The 16,738-nt window shown below is 39.4% G+C and overlaps 1 protein-coding gene across 1 annotated transcript in view; it reads left to right on the top strand.

Moving 5' to 3' along the window:
- The window catches only part of LOC138332616 (focadhesin-like), a 315,742-nt gene that overhangs the window by 263,764 nt on the left and 35,240 nt on the right, over positions 1-16,738 (top strand). Inside the window, exons 17-23 of the mRNA XM_069280615.1 lie at positions 4,885-5,020; positions 5,355-5,386; positions 5,697-5,750; positions 6,152-6,205; positions 10,907-11,048; positions 14,687-14,875; positions 15,121-15,242. Of these exons, the coding sequence (XP_069136716.1) occupies positions 4,885-5,020; positions 5,355-5,386; positions 5,697-5,750; positions 6,152-6,205; positions 10,907-11,048; positions 14,687-14,875; positions 15,121-15,242 (729 nt within the window). The remainder of the gene's footprint in view (positions 1-4,884; positions 5,021-5,354; positions 5,387-5,696; positions 5,751-6,151; positions 6,206-10,906; positions 11,049-14,686; positions 14,876-15,120; positions 15,243-16,738) is intronic.

The raw sequence follows: 16,738 nt of genomic DNA, 5'->3' as shown, positions 1-16,738 counted from the left end.
AGGGGGTATACTAGATTCAGGTTGTCTGAGTGTCCCTAATGAAAAGGGGAGGGGGTATACTAGATTCAGGTTGTCTGAGTGTCCATAAGGAAAAGGGGAGGGGGTATACTAGATTCAGGTTGTCTCAGTGTCCATAAGGAAAAGGGGAGGGGGTATACTAGATTCAGGTTGTCTGAGTGTCCATAAGGAAAAGGGGAGGGGGTATACTAGATTCAGGTTGTCTCAGTGTCCATAAGGAAAAGGGGAGGGGGTATACTAGATTCAGGTTGTCTGAGTGTCCATAAGAAAAGGGGGGGGGTATACTAGATTCAGGTTGTCTCAGTGTCCATAAGGAAAAGGGGAGGGGGTATACTAGATTCAGGTTGTCTGAGTGTCCCTAAGGAAAAGGGGAGGGGGTATACTAGATTCAGGTTGTCTGAGTGTCCATAAGGAAAAGGGGAGGGGGTATACTAGATTCAGGTTGTCTGAGTGTCCATAAGGAAAAGGGGAGGGGGTATACTAGATTCAGGTTGTCTCAGTGTCCATAAGGAAAAGGGGAGGGGGTATACTAGATTCAGGTTGTCTCAGTGTCCATAAGGAAAAGGGGAGGGGGTATACTAGATTCAGGTTGTCTCAGTGTCCATAAGGAAAAGGGGAGGGGGTATACTAGATTCAGGTTGTCTGAGTGTGTCCATAAGGAAAAGGGGAGGGGGTATACTAGATTCAGGTTGTCTGAGTGTCCATAAGGAAAAGGGGAGGGGGTATACTAGATTCAGGTTGTCTGAGTGTCCATAAGGAAAAGGGGAGGGGGTATACTAGATTCAGGTTGTCTCAGTGTCCATAAGGAAAAGGGGAGGGGGTATACTAGATTCAGGTTGTCTCAGTGTCCATAAGGAAAAGGGGAGGGGGTATACTAGATTCAGGTTGTCTGAGTGTCCATAAGGAAAAGGGGAGGGGGTATACTAGATTCAGGTTGTCTCTCAGTGTCCATAAGGAAAAGGGGAGGGGGTATACTAGATTCAGGTTGTCTCAGTGTCCATAAGGAAAAGGGGAGGGGGTATACTAGATTCAGGTTGTCTGAGTGTCCCTAATGAAAAAGGGGAGGGGGTATACTAGATTCAGGTTGTCTGAGTGTCCCTAAGGAAAAGGGGAGGGGGTATACTAGATTCAGGTTGTCTGAGTGTCCATAAGGAAAAGGGGAGGGGGTATACTAGATTCAGGTTGTCTCAGTGTCCCTAATGAAAAGGGGAGGGGGTATACTAGATTCAGGTTGTCTCAGTGTCCATAAGGAAAAGGGGAGGGGGTATACTAGATTCAGGTTGTCTCAGTGTCCATAAGGAAAAGGGGAGGGGGTATACTAGATTCAGGTTGTCTGAGTGTCCATAAGGAAAAGGGGAGGGGGTATACTAGATTCAGGTTGTCTGAGTGTCCCTAATGAAAAGGGGAGGGGGTATACTAGATTCAGGTTGTCTGAGTGTCCATAAGGAAAAGGGGAGGGGATATACTAGATTCAGGTTGTCTCAGTGTCCCTAATGAAAAGGGGAGGGGGTATACTAGATTCAGGTTGTCTCAGTGTCCATAAGGAAAAGGGGAGGGGGTATACTAGATTCAGGTTGTCTGAGTGTCCCTAATGAAAAGGGGAGGGGGTATACTAGATTCAGGTTGTCTCAGTGTCCCTAATGAAAAGGGGAGGGGATATACTAGATTCAGGTTGTCTCAGTGTCCCTAATGAAAAGGGGAGGGGGTATACTAGATTCAGGTTGTCTCAGTGTCCATAATGAAAAGGGGAGGGGGGGTATACTAGATTCAGGTTGTCTGAGTGTCCATAAGGAAAAGGGGAGGGGGTATACTAGATTCAGGTTGTCTCAGTGTCCATAAGAAAAGGGGAGGGGGTATACTAGATTCAGGTTGTCTCAGTGTCCCTATAAGAAAAGGGGAGGGGGTATACTAGATTCAGGTTGTCTCAGTGTCCATAAGGAAAAGGGGAGGGGGTATACTAGATTCAGGTTGTCTCAGTGTCCATAAGGAAAAGGGGAGGGGGTATACTAGATTCAGGTTGTCTGAGTGTCCCTAATGAAAAGGGGAGGGGATATACTAGATTCAGGTTGTCTGAGTGTCCCTAAGAAAAGGGGAGGGGGTATACTAGATTCAGGTTGTCTGAGTGTCCATAAGGAAAAGGGGAGGGGGTATACTAGATTCAGGTTGTCTGAGTGTCCATAAGGAAAAGGGGAGGGGGTATACTAGATTCAGGTTGTCTGAGTGTCCATAAGGAAAAGGGGAGGGGGTATACTAGATTCAGGTTGTCTAGTGTCCATAAGAAAAGGGGAGGGGTATACTAGATTCAGGTTGTCTAGTGTCCATAAGGAAAAGGGGAGGGGGTATACTAGATTCAGGTTGTCTGAGTGTCCATAAGGAAAAGGGGAGGGGGTATTACTAGATTCAGGTTGTCTCTGTGTCCATAAGGAAAAGGGGAGGGGGTATACTAGATTCAGGTTGTATGAGTGTCCCTAATGAAAAGGGGAGGGGGTATACTAGATTCAGGTTGTCTGAGTGTCCCTAATGAAAAGGGGAGGGGGTATACTAGATTCAGGTTGTCTGAGTGTCCATAAGGAAAAGGGGAGGGGGTATACTAGATTCAGGTTGTCTGAGTGTCCATAAGGAAAAGGGGAGGGGGTATACTAGATTCAGGTTGTCTCAGTGTCCATAAGGAAAAGGGGAGGGGGTATACTAGATTCAGGTTGTCTCTGTGTCCATAAGGAAAAGAGGAGGGGGTATACTAGATTCAGGTTGTCTCTGTGTCCATAAGGAAAAGGGGAGGGGATATACTAGATTCAGGTTGTCTGAGTGTCCATAAGGAAAAGGGGAGGGGGTATACTAGATTCAGGTTGTCTGAGTGTCCATAAGGAAAAGGGGAGGGGGTATACTAGATTCAGGTTGTCTCAGTGTCCATAAGGAAAAGAGGAGGGGGTATACTAGATTCAGGTTGTCTCAGTGTCCATAAGGAAAAGGGGAGGGGGTATACTAGATTCAGGTTGTCTCAGTGTCCATAAGGAAAAGAGGAGGGGGTATACTAGATTCAGGTTGTCTCAGTGTCCATAAGGAAAAGAGGAGGGGGTATACTAGATTCAGGTTGTCTCTGTGTCCATAAGGAAAAGGGGAGGGGGTATACTAGATTCAGGTTGTCTCAGTGTCCATAAGGAAAAGGGGAGGGGGTATACTAGATTCAGGTTGTCTCAGTGTCCATAAGGAAAAGGGGAGGGGGTATACTAGATTCAGGTTGTCTGAGTGTCCATAAGGAAAAGGGGAGGGGGTATACTAGATTCAGGTTGTCTGAGTGTCCCTAATGAAAAGGGGAGGGGGTATACTAGATTCAGGTTGTCTCAGTGTCCATAAGGAAAAGGGGGAGGGGGTATACTAGATTCAGGTTGTCTCAGTGTCCATAAAGAAAAGGGGAGGGGGTATACTAGATTCAGGTTGTCTCAGTGTCCCTAAGGAAAAGGGGAGGGGGTATACTAGATTCAGGTTGTCTGAGTGTCCCTAATGAAAAGGGGAGGGGGTATACTAGATTCAGGTTGTCTGAGTGTCCATAAGGAAAAGGGGAGGGGGTATACTAGATTCAGGTTGTCTGAGTGTCCATAAGGAAAAGGGGAGGGGGTATACTAGATTCAGGTTGTCTCAGTGTCCCTAAGGAAAAGGGGAGGGGGTATACTAGATTCAGGTTGTCTGAGTGTCCCTAATGAAAAGGGGAGGGGGTATACTAGATTCAGGTTGTCTGAGTGTCCATAAGGAAAAGGGGAGGGGGTATACTAGATTCAGGTTGTCTCAGTGTCCATAAGGAAAAGGGGAGGGGGTATACTAGATTCAGGTTGTCTCAGTGTCCATAAGGAAAAGGGGAGGGGGTATACTAGATTCAGGTTGTCTCAGTGTCCATAAGGAAAAGGGGAGGGGGTATACTAGATTCAGGTTGTCTCAGTGTCCATAAGGAAAAGGGGAGGGGGTATACTAGATTCAGGTTGTCTCAGTGTCCATAAGGAAAAGAGGAGGGGTATACTAGATTCAGGTTGTCTGAGTGTCCCTAATGAAAAGGGGAGGGGGTATACTAGATTCAGGTTGTCTCAGTGTCCATAAGGAAAAGGGGAGGGGGTATACTACTATTCAGGTTGTCTGAGTGTCCATAAGGAAAAGGGAGGGGGTATACTAGATTCAGGTTGTCTCAGTGTCCATAAGGAAAAGGGGAGGGGGTATACTAGATTCAGGTTGTCTGAGTGTCCATAAGGAAAAGGGGAGGGGGTATACTAGATTCAGGTTGTCTCAGTGTCCCTAAGGAAAAGGGGAGGGGGTATACTAGATTCAGGTTGTCTCAGTGTCCCTAAGGAAAAGGGGAGGGGATATACTAGATTCAGGTTGTCTGAGTGTCCCTAAGGAAAAGGGGAGGGGGTATACTAGATTCAGGTTGTCTCAGTGTCCATAAGGAAAAGGGGAGGGGGTATACTAGATTCAGGTTGTCTCAGTGTCCATAAGGAAAAGGGGAGGGGGTATACTAGATTCAGGTTGTCTGAGTGTCCATAAGGAAAAGGGGAGGGGGTATACTAGATTCAGGTTGTCTGAGTGTCCCTAATGAAAAGGGGAGGGGGTATACTAGATTCAGGTTGTCCATACTTCTGTCCAGTCAAAAGGTTTCTCCTAGATTACCTTAGATACCTTCATATGTTAGATTTATGCCGTTTTATTACAGAAGCCATGAGGGGGAGGGGCTATAAATTGGCCACCTAGACTCCAGATTAGTTCTGCTTACGGTTACAATTTATTTTTTGTTAATTAAGGTTATTGCTTTTTTGGGATGATTAGTTATAAATGTTTTATGTAGAGATAGAGATATATTTCAATGATGTGACTTTATTGTAGAAATTCTCCCAAGATGCTGTCAGGAATCTGTGGCTTTATACGACAAGTGATGATACAAGAGTGTGTGGGGCCGCATTCCAGGCCCTGGCCATGTATAACACAGACCAGTTCAAAGTTGTCCTTCCTTCCTCAGCATGTAAGTATATAGTATACTAAGCTTCAGTTGTATTCCAGGCCCTGGTTATGTATAACACAGACCAGTTCAAAGTGCCCTTCCTTCCTCGGAATGTAAGTATATAGTATACTAAGCTCTGGTGTGTATTCCAGGCCCTGGTTATGTATAATACAGACCAGTTCAAAGTGCCCTTCCTCCCTCAGAATGTAAGTATATAGTATACTAAGCTCTGGTGTTTCCAGGCCCTGGTTATGTATAATACAGACCAGTTCAAAGTGTCCTTCCTTCCTCAACATGTAAGTATATAGTATACTAAGCTCAGTTGTATTCCAGGCCCTGGTTATGTATAATACAGACCAGTTCAAAGTGTCCTTCCTTCCTCAGAATGTAAGTATATTGTATACTAAGCTCAGTTGTATTCCAGGCCCTGGTTATGTATAATACAGACCAGTTCAAAGTGTCCTTCCTTCCTCAGAATGTAAGTATATAGTATACTAAGCTCTGGTGTATTCCAGGCCCTGGTTATGTATAATACAGACCAGTTCAAAGTGTCCTTCCTTCCTCAGCATGTAAGTATATAGTATACTAAGCTCAGTTGTATTCCAGGCCCTGGTTATGTATAACACAGACCAGTTCAAAGTGCCCTTCCTTCCTCGGAATGTAAGTATATAGTATACTAAGCTCTGGTGTATTCCAGGCCCTGGTTATGTATAACACAGACCAGTTCAAAGTGCCCTTCCTTCCTCGGAATGTAAGTATATAGTATACTAAGCTCTGGTGTATTCCAGGCCCTGGTTATGTATAATACAGACCAGTTCAAAGTGCCCTTCCTCCCTCAGAATGTAAGTATATAGTATACTAAGCTCTGGTGTATTCCAGGCCCTGGTTATGTATAATACAAACCAGTTCAAAGTGTCCTTCCTTCCTCAACATGTAAGTATATAGTATACTAAGCTCAGTTGTATTCCAGGCCCTGGTTATGTATAATACAGACCAGTTCAAAGTGTCCTTCCTTCCTCAGAATGTAAGTATATAGTATACTAAGCTCTGGTGTATTCCAGGCCCTGGTTATGTATAATACAGACCAGTTCAAAGTGTCCTTCCTTCCTCAGCATGTAAGTATATAGTATACTAAGCTCAGTTGTATTCCAGGCCCTGGTTATGTATAACACAGACCAGTTCAAAGTGTCCTTCCTTCCTCAGCATGTAAGTATATAGTATACTAAGCTCAGTTGTATTCCAGGCCCTGGTTATGTATAACACAGACCAGTTCAAAGTGCCCTTCCTCCCTCAGAATGTAATTATATAGTATACTAAGCTCTGATGTATTCCAGGCCCTGGTTATGTATAATACAGACCAGTTCAAAGTGCCCTTCCTTCCTCAGAATGTAAGTATATAGTATACTAAGCTAAGTTATATGAGACCGCAGAACCAAATGATTTCGCTATATACGATATATTAACGTTTGCCACTGTCCAGGTTAAATGGAGTTTTCAAGTCTGGTCACCTGTCTTTAATTTTGAAGTATGGCATCTGGCATACCTGTGAATAAAAAGAAATAAAGATCTACCATCTTGCTAAACTTTTATGTGGGGGGTTCCATCTTATGTTGAATTCTGCACCAAAAATTGACCAAAATATTCATGAAATTCCAATATTGATTACCTCCCCTTGTCAGACACACACTTGACAGAGTTTTAAAATTTCTTTACATATTTTACATCTACATGTATTGCCCAACCCACACATTAAACATTTGAAACTGATGCGCCCTGAATACCCAATCAGCAGGCTCCGAAACATTCACCTCTCTATGAAATCTTGTGCCCAAAAGGGGATTTCCAGGAATCTATTTTTGGTTTGATTCTGCGGTCCCTATATCATGTAAATTGGACAATCTTGACTTTGTACCCAGTTGACCTGTTCAGAATGAGCTGCCTTAATTCCATTGACATAAAAACATGAAGTATCACATTTCTTTCATTTGAATGTTAATTCAGAAGCAAAAGCAAATCTTTTGAAGTCTCCAGTTTCAAAGAACTGGATGTAAATTATTCTGGTGATAAATTGCCATGGTGTTAATCTTATGATTTCCTGTCGTGTCTTTGTCCGTATTTTTATGCATTAATCACTGTCTTTATTGTTTTGATTGCCTATAACCATTGTGATCCCGTAATGATTCTGTATCGTAACAAATGTTTAATGAGAGAGTTGAGCCTGGCCATTCATCAATATTGATATGTGGCATGTTGCTGACACATCAGTTAGTGTTACACTACACAGGTGTAGAGAGTTATCACCTGTCTCCACAAAGAAAACTACCATTACTTTAATGACTAATAAAAAAAATCTGAAATGTCATTTCATGGTTTAGATAAATTTTCATTTGTGTGAGATGTAGTTCAAAGGTATGCACTTATATGTTCTAATTTTCCTTTTCTTCTTTTTATTAATGATTTTGATTATATCAATCTTGATTGATTCTTGATGCTCTGTGCATGTCACATGACGCGGCGAGATGTTAATAACATGTTATAATTAGATCTCTGTAACAACCAGTGATTAGATATCAATGTGTGTGAACTGCCGTCACATCAAACTGCTGTAAATGCAGTATAGGATTTCATCCTTTTAGATGTTTTGAGTTTGATCAAAGCCAATGATTGTCACCCATATTGATTTTTTGTCTGTAACTTGCTGCACTAATTTCATCTCAAGTTTGGTGGTCAATGGTTACTCTAAATAACAAAGATGTAATATGACCACAGTCATTAACTAATTAATTCAGGTTTAATAAACACCCAGACATGTGTCACCTAAACAACTTGGTGACAGAGGTTTTAATGCTTGGTGGAAATCTGTCTGAATTCTTGTTCCTTCCCAGGAGTTTTGTGATAATCATAATATCACTTCATTAATGTGAATAGTCGGGCAAAGAAAACCAGTCTAAATGCATTTATTGGCCTTCCAAAAGTTCTCACATATTAATACGACGGTCAAGTTCTGCTTAGATTCCCAGTTCTGACCATTAAAGTAAAGAAAAGTTGAAAGCATTGAAAGCGAGGCTGCGTGGAAATGTAACCACGGACATAGTGAGCCGGGAGGACGTTTTAGAATTTCCATACTTTAAATTAATTTCTTCGTACACAGACAGATTTTGACAAGAGATTTTATTTTTCCATTTCATATGAAATTATACTGGATACATTCACACCATTTTTACCGACTTTAGCCATCCTTGCCCGACTGTTCACTTTAAAGATAAATTCCTTAATTTTGTTTTGTTGAAGTAATGCCTTTTTGTCAATGTCGTATCCCTTTGTTGAAAAATGTATGCCCTTTTGGTGACTTATTTCCTCATTGTTATTAACATATATCCCTTTGTTGAAGATAAGGTATGCCTCGCTGACCTATAGTCATCATGCTTCATCCATCTACCGCTGTCCACCATTTGAAAACTTTTCATTCAAACAAATTCTTCTCCATAACTGAAAGGCCCAGGGTACTGATATTTGACATGTAGCATGCTGGGATGAAGGGCTACCATTTTTATTCAAATGAATGACCTTCATTTGAGACCAAATATTGGGCCTGTTGCATGCTAGAATGAAGGGCTATCAATTTTTTTCAAATGAATAACTTTGACCTTCATTCAAGACCCAATATTACACTACTGTATAGAATGGCTATGAAATTGTCATGAAAATACCATTAATTTTCTTGCATTAAAATCTCATTAAAATTCCATGAAAAACATGCATGAATAAGACCATTAATTGTTTCTTAATCTTTTCACAAAAGATCATCTTTAATGCTATTAAAATTATCATATTAACGAAAAATTACTTAATGAGGTTTTAATGATTTGATTAATGATGTTTTAAAATTAATTAAAAATTAATTAAAAAATTGATAATTTTTAAAAAAAAATTGATTGTCTTAATCACTGGTTTAACAATAATTAAAATCATTAAAATTAATGAAATCTGTGCATGATTAAGAACATTAAAATGATTAATGGTAATGAAAAAACGAATTAAAATTTTAATAGCTATGTACGCCTTAATTAATTCCTTATTAATCATTGTTGTTGAAAAATAGCCCACCATCTGCTGATGGTGAGCTAAAAATGCATATATATATTCATATCATATCATTAATGGTACATGTGACCATCAACTGCCCATTAAAAACCCATTAAATTTATACCAATTAACATTGTACCAATTAGTGGGTGCATATTAACGATTAAATTCCATAATTTTTTATCAATATTTAATTGATTAATTACCATCATTTTATAAGCATTGCAAAATAATGGTGCTCAATATCTAGTTTGAGGGCTATAACACAATAACCTTGTAATGGCCATAAATATTATCATATATAATAGGTGATTAAAACATCTTAGAGATACCAGTTTTGCAGCTGTTACTTTCATTATAAACAAAATAATTAATATTTGCCTCAAATAAACTAATAGTTATAAAACATTATAAAACATATTGACAAGAATTCAATATTTTTTCTTTGACAAACACATAAAATAAAAACCACATGCATTTTAGGAACACCTTAGAAATTATATTTGTGTGCCCTGTTTTATGTTGATAAAGAATTGTAAACAAATTTAAAATCTACTTAAAGTGTTCATCTGTACCTTAAGATATTCAGGAATGAGATCATCTTTTCAACAGTTCTCAAAACTTACATTTTAAGCAGAATGAATTTTCCCCTCCAACACTTCAACAGACACTGCAGCCATTTTGGATTTTGTCTGTTTTGGCGGGAAAATTGAAGTCACATGACTTCCTATTTTGATTAATGGCCATTAAAAAATATTTAATGGTATCAAATATATATTTCATGACACACGTAGAGAAATAATGGCCAATAATTATACTAGGTAGATTTTCATCCAAAGCAAAAGGTCATTAAATTTCATGCTGCATTTACATTGTCTTTAAAGTGAGATAAATTAAAAATTTTGATAAATGTGATTGTTTTGCATGATGATCATCATGGTCATTAACTTACATCAAATATTTCAATTATCATCAAAAAATCATTAATGATAATTAAAATGCAAATTAATGATCTTGAAATTCAAAGACTACAAAAAGTAATGACCATCAAATTGTTGAACTCTTTAAAGCATGATTTTCATGGCCTTTAAAACTTATTTTAATGAGAAATAAGGTGTTCTTAATGAGCATTAAAATTAGTTTTAATGATTTTTAATGGAATAACTGCAGCTCATTAAATTAAGAAAAACATGATTTAATGAGCAGTTTTAATGAAAAAACAATGATTAATGATAATTTAATAGGATTTTCAGTTCATTTTAATTAAAGTTCTGTGCAGTAGTGTTAGGCCTGTAGCATGCTAGGCTGAAAGGCTACCAAGATTATTTTAATAAATGACTTTGACCTTCTTTTAAGGTCACAGTGGTCAAATGTGTATCAGAAATTTATATATATTTTTAGTTATGAAAAAAGAGCATTTTCAGATTATTGGATTCTTTTGCATACTTCCAAAGATTTTTTTTCTTGGATTGCATTGGTTGTCTTGTATTGTACCAATAGCCAGATGACCTTTTAAAAGGCCCATGGGCCTCTCATTGTTGAATTGATGTCCCTTTGGTAAAGTTTGTATGAGACACTGGTGTACAATTGCATATGTGCTTCGATCTCTTAAATGCTGGTAAATGCAAATACATGATCTATGTCAAAGTGAAACTTCTTTGTTAAAGTTATGCCCCTTTGTTGAAGTTGTACCCTCTCTTGAGTTATTGACATGAGCTTGCTATACCAACAAATCCTAGCACAATATGTCAGTAAGATTAAATCTTCAAAAGTAAGAACACATTTCATAATCAACATATTATTGTGGCACTAATTTTGAAGGTGACGGAAGATTTGAGGCAACAAGCCGAGCAGCGGAGCCTTGAAGAAGAATGTGATATAACTGTTGATGAGGTTTTCCCAACAGTGCCAAGTTTGTGTTACACCCGCCTTCTCAGGACTCTGCCCACTGAGGTGCTACCAGGTAAACTTCCTATTTTAGGGACTTCTACTTGTGCTTTTAGAGACTTTATTTTTTGAGATTTTACTTTTTTTAGAGAATTATATTTGTGCTTTTCAAGACTTTTTGGTAAAATAATATATGTGCTTTTAAAGACTTGGGTGTATTCATATTGTGTCTCATTGTACTGGAGCTCATAGAGCTGATTATTCTCCTCTCCTACCCCTGTAGGGGCATTTTGTACAACACACAGCTGTTTTAGACTCTGTCCTGATAACTTGAAAACTGTAAATTATGATTGAATGGTAAAGCAATATGGTGGTTCTATACTGGAAATAACCTTTTATAAAATTGACCACTGTATATGAATTAGCGCTTCAGAGACAGCATTAAAATATAAGTACTGAGAAAAATAAAAATGGGAAAAAAAATACAAAAATAAAAATGGAAAAAAAATATATAAAAATGAAGTATGTATAGTGTATAGAGGCAGTGTTAATAGAGGTTGATATATCTTGACCAGGAGACCAGACATATGCATACTGTCACAAACTCAAAGGTCAGGATAATATAGAGGTGTTGTCAATAGAGACAAAAAACAAAAGTATTTGTTAGAAAGCAATGTAAAAATAAGAAAATTTTACTATCATTCAGTAAAGCCAACATATACAAATTTTACACTCTACATATAGGGCATCCTAGGGCATACCTATGACGACATTCCATGTAATGTATAAAGCAGAATATCCAATTAAAATTGTGAAATGAAACTGTATTTTGGACATAAATATGACAAATGATATTTATCTACATATACATTTGTTGTTTAAATAACAACCATATTTAGTAGCTTTTCCAGCTGAGCTGTACAAGCAAACATCATAAACTGTTTATGTAGATAATTAGCTTTAAGCTTTGATTGAATAGGATGTAACTCTGTGCCGCTGTTTTACTAATACTGAGTGTACGCATTGGTGCCTTTAGTAATTACCTGGCATTGGTACCACCCCATTAACTTTGGACCCCTGTTGTCTACGTAATACTCATCAACACCAACATCTGCAAGCTTGGTTAACTAGTCAATGGCAGGATTTCGTAGCCATGATGTCTAAAACAGTTAACAGTGTTGTAATGTTCATTCAAATGATTACTTAGGTTTTTGAGTGGGTATTTCACACTTTTTGATTTTTGCTTAAAGTTATATTTGCCATATTTTTCATAGTCACGAATCAAGAAGAGCTTTTAATATGTTATTCAACTCCAAAAGTTACCAACGTTTTGAGAATTACAATACTTTCAATGTATAGGTTTTAATTTTACAAGTACAAAAGAGAGCTGAAAATGATTTTTGGCAGTACTGCCAAAAATCATTACATTAACATCTACAGTGTAGTGAAATGAGTTCATACGGTCAGATCATGAAGCCATATTGTTGTCCACATTTTACAGTATTATTAGTAATTGTAAAGTGATTTCTGAAGGTATGTCTCCATCTAAACGTGTATAAGGCGTAAAAAACAAGAATTTCACAGTGCATAACCTATGTGTTCCAATTAACGTTTATAAGGCATTATATATGTTTGTCTGTCCATTTGAATGATTTTCACAGCTTCATTAAAACTTATGGTTTTAAATAGATAATTGAAGAAAAAATAACATGTCCAAATTTTCAGCCAGTTACGGCACATATAACTTTAAAGGTTTTGTATCCTATTTCAAATATCTCTGGCAGTTGAAAGAGATACATTCATAATGGAAGAAATTAGATAAATGATAGATATATTTGTAACGGAGGTAAGAAGGCCAGAGCTCTTAGTGAAAAGTCCTAAACAATTGCCTGGCAGCTAGCACACATGGCCTTTAACTTGCCATGGATCATGGCTTGATTGGAAGGTAGAGAGCTACAAGTGCAAGATCAGGAAGGCTACTAGTGCAAGGTCAAGAGGGCAACTAGTGCAAGGTCAGGAGGGCTACTAGTACAAGGTTGGGAAGGCTACTAGTGCAAGGTCAGGAGGGCTACTAGTGCAAGGTTGGGAGGGCTACTAGTGCAAGGTAAAGAGGGCAACTAGTGTAAGGTCAGGAGGGCTACAAGTGCAAGACCGGGATGATAACTAGTGGAAGGTCTGGAAAGCTATTAGTGCAAGGATGGGAATGCTACTAGTGCAAGGTCAGGAAGGCTACTAGTGCAAGGTCAGGAGGGCTACTAGTGCAAGGTCAGGAGGGTAACTAGTGGAAGGTCGGGAAAGCTACTAGTGCAAAGTCAAGAGGGCTACAAGTGCAAGGTTGGGAAGGCTACTAGTGCAAGGTCAGGAGGGCTACTAGTGAAAGGTCAGGAGAGCAACACGTGCAAGGTCAGGAGGGCTACTAAAGCAAGGTTGGGATGGCTAATAGTGCACGGTCGGGAGGGCTACTAGTGCAAGGTCTGGAGTGCTACTAGTGCAAGGTCAGGAGGACTACTAGTGCAAGGTCAGGAAGGTGACTAGTGCAAGGTCAGGAGGGCAACTAGTGCAAGGTCAGGAGGGCAACTAGTGCAAGGTCAGGAGGGCTACTAGTGCAAGGTCAGGATGGCAACTAGTGCAAGGTCAGGAGGGCTACTACTGTAAGGTCAGGAGAGCTACAAGTGCAAGGGACATTTACTAATGGAAGGTCAGGAAGCTACTAGTGCAAGGTCAGGAGGGCTACTAGTGCAAGGTCAGGAGGGCAAACTAGTGCAAGGTCAGGAGAGCTACTAGTGCAAGGTCAGGAGGGCTACTAGTGTAAGGTTGTGAGCTACTACTGTAAGGTCAGGAGAGCTACAAGTGCAAGGCCAGGACGGTTACTAGTGGAAGGTAGGGAAGCTACTAGTGCAAGGTCAGGAGGGCTACTAGTGCAAGGTCAGGAGGGCAAACTAGTGGAAGGTCAGGAGAGCTTCTAGTGCAAGGTCAGGTGGGCTACTAGTAAAAGGTTGGGAAGGTTACTAGTGCAAGGTCATGAGGGCTACTAGTGCAAGGTCGGGAGGGCTACTATTGCAAGCTCAGAAAGGTTACTAGTACTTGGTTGGGAAGGCTACTATTGCAAGGTTGGGAGGGCTACTATTGCAAGGTTGGGAGAGCTACTAGTGCAAGGTCGGGAGGGCAAACTAGTGGAAGGTCAGGAGAGCTTCTAGTGCAAGGTCAGGTGGGCTACTAGTGCAAGGTTGGGAAGGTTACTAGTGCAAGGTCATGAGGGCTACAAGTGCAAGGTCAGGAGGGCTACTAGTGCAAGGTCAGGAAGGTTACTAGTGCAAAGTCAGGAGGGCTACTAGTACAAGGTCAGGAGGGCTACAAGTGCAAGGTCAGGAGGGCTACTAGTGCAAGGTCAGGAAGGTACAAGTGCAAGGTCAGGAGGGCTACTAGTGCAAGGTCAGGAGGGCTACTAGTGCAAGGTCAGAAGGACTACTAGTGCAAGGTCAGTAGGGCTATTAGTGCAAGGTCGGATATCTAAATTATATTACAAAAGAATAGCAAATGTAGAGGACAGTCCAAGGTTTGAATTTTAGATCTCTAAACACTAGCCAGATGTTCTACCAATTAATTTACCTTGGTCACTGATAATTAACCTTGTCCATTTCCATTACATTTGCTGGCCAGAGGGGAAGAATGGTACTCTCCTTAACCTCAATTATTTTCATTCCAATGTTACAGATTATGAAGCATTTTTGGCTGCCATGGTGGCTAAAGAAGTGACCAACTTACCGCGAGGGATATACCACTCGTCGCAATGGCGACAGACCGCTGCAGCCAATCAGAATAAAGCTATTGGATCTATCCCAGCATTCGTTACTGGTCACTACAATAAAACTAAACAGCCAGGACTGAGGCCGGGGCTGGCAGGTAAATTAAAATATTATAACATAGTACAATGGAAAAGCTTAATTAGAGGTGATCTCGGAAAAATATATCGATGGATGATTGTGTAATCAAAAGGTTTAGTGTTGTTTCAAATGCTGCTCATTTTGTTTTGGACGAAGAATCTTGTCTTTTCATGTAAATGTAATTTAATCTTTGCTACATCCTATTTCTATACTTGCTTGTATTTGATATTTTGTACAGTTCATTTATAAACATTTTTATTTTAGTGAGTACCTTGTTCTGCTATGATCCACCGCTGGATGTTGGTAGAGATGGTCGTCCACGGAAACATTATGTCATCACGCACAGCAAAAACTTCCAGCAAATGTTTAAGACCATGTTGAATGAGGTATGATCAAAACAAGTTGTTCAGGGCCATGTTAAATGAGGTCACAATGATCAAAACAAGTTGTTCAGGGCCATGTTAAATGAGGTCACAATGATCAAAACAAGTTGTTCAGGGCCATGTTAAATGAGGTCACAATGATCAAAACAAGTTGTTCAGGGCCATGTTAAATGAGGTCACAATGATCAAAACAAGTTGTTCAGGGCCATGTTAAATGAGGTATGATCAAAACAAGTTGTTCAGGGCCATGTTAAATGAGGTCACTATGATCAACCAGCGTGCCCCCTGACTTTCTCTCATCAGGGGTTAAGTGTACCCCTCCTCAGAAAATTTGAGGGGTACAAGCATAAATCTTGGGGTACAAGCAAAATTTTAACAAATATGAAGCATTTCATCAAGCTTTTATCATAAGACAATGACACATTTAAGTATATTCAATTATCGACTCCTTGGGTGACATAAGGGCAATTTTACTTTCATTTCTAATTCCAATTCATCGGATATCATGCTGCAAAAATGACATTGAAAGGCTCAAAGCTGTAGATTTTAAAGAACTTAAATAGTGTTAACTGTTTCCAATCAAATCATCATAAACACTGGGATTGGAACTTTTTTACTCGTTTCTTACATTGATCTACGTTTTCAGACGATGTTTCATTCAGGGATTTTCTTTGGTGATATAAGGACACGCAAAGAAATCGCTAATCGTACGCTTTTTAGACGGCTCCATGTTTACAACATCGGACAAGTAAACACCACTGGTGTTACGCCTTACGATATTTAGTGTGTGATAGCGCCCATAATCAAATAGCGAAACATTATTCAGGTTATGAAATAACCTAGATCGATGGGTCGTCATGATCAGCCAATCAAAATGCAGGGAAATCGCCTGTAGCAACCAGCTTACAGAAAGATCAGGACGATATTGTCTCGTCATTTCTTCCGACAGTTTTAATATATAAATTATATATAACAACTGTTTTCAGTTTTTACACCCATTTTATTAGCTTTTACTCCCATTTTATCGTACGTGCAGTGTACCCTCTGCTTCCAATTTGTGTACGTGCATATTACTTTTAATGCGTGAATCACGTACACCTGTACGTAATGGGGCACGCTGATCAAAACAAGTTTTTCAGGGCCATGTGAAATGAGGTCACAATGATCAAAACAAGTTGTTCAGGGCCATGTTAAATGAGGTTACAATGATCAAAACAAGTTGTTCAGGGCCATGTTAAATGAGGTTACAATGATCAAAACAATTTGTTCAGGACCATGTTAAATGAGGTCACAATGATCAAAACAAGTTGTTCAGGACCATGTTAAATGAGGTCACAATGATCAAAACAAGTTGTTCAGGGCCATGTTAAATGAGGTATGATTAAAGCAAGTTGTTCAGGACCATGTTAAATGAGGTCACAATGATCAAAACAAGTTGTTCAGGGCCATGTTAAATGAGGTCACAATGATCAAAACAAGTTGTTCAGGGCCATGTTAAA

Source organism: Argopecten irradians, chromosome 10 (assembly GCF_041381155.1).
Source record: "Argopecten irradians isolate NY chromosome 10, Ai_NY, whole genome shotgun sequence".
NCBI classification, from domain to species: domain Eukaryota; kingdom Metazoa; phylum Mollusca; class Bivalvia; order Pectinida; family Pectinidae; genus Argopecten; species Argopecten irradians.
This window is presented reverse-complemented; position numbering and strand designations above follow the sequence as displayed.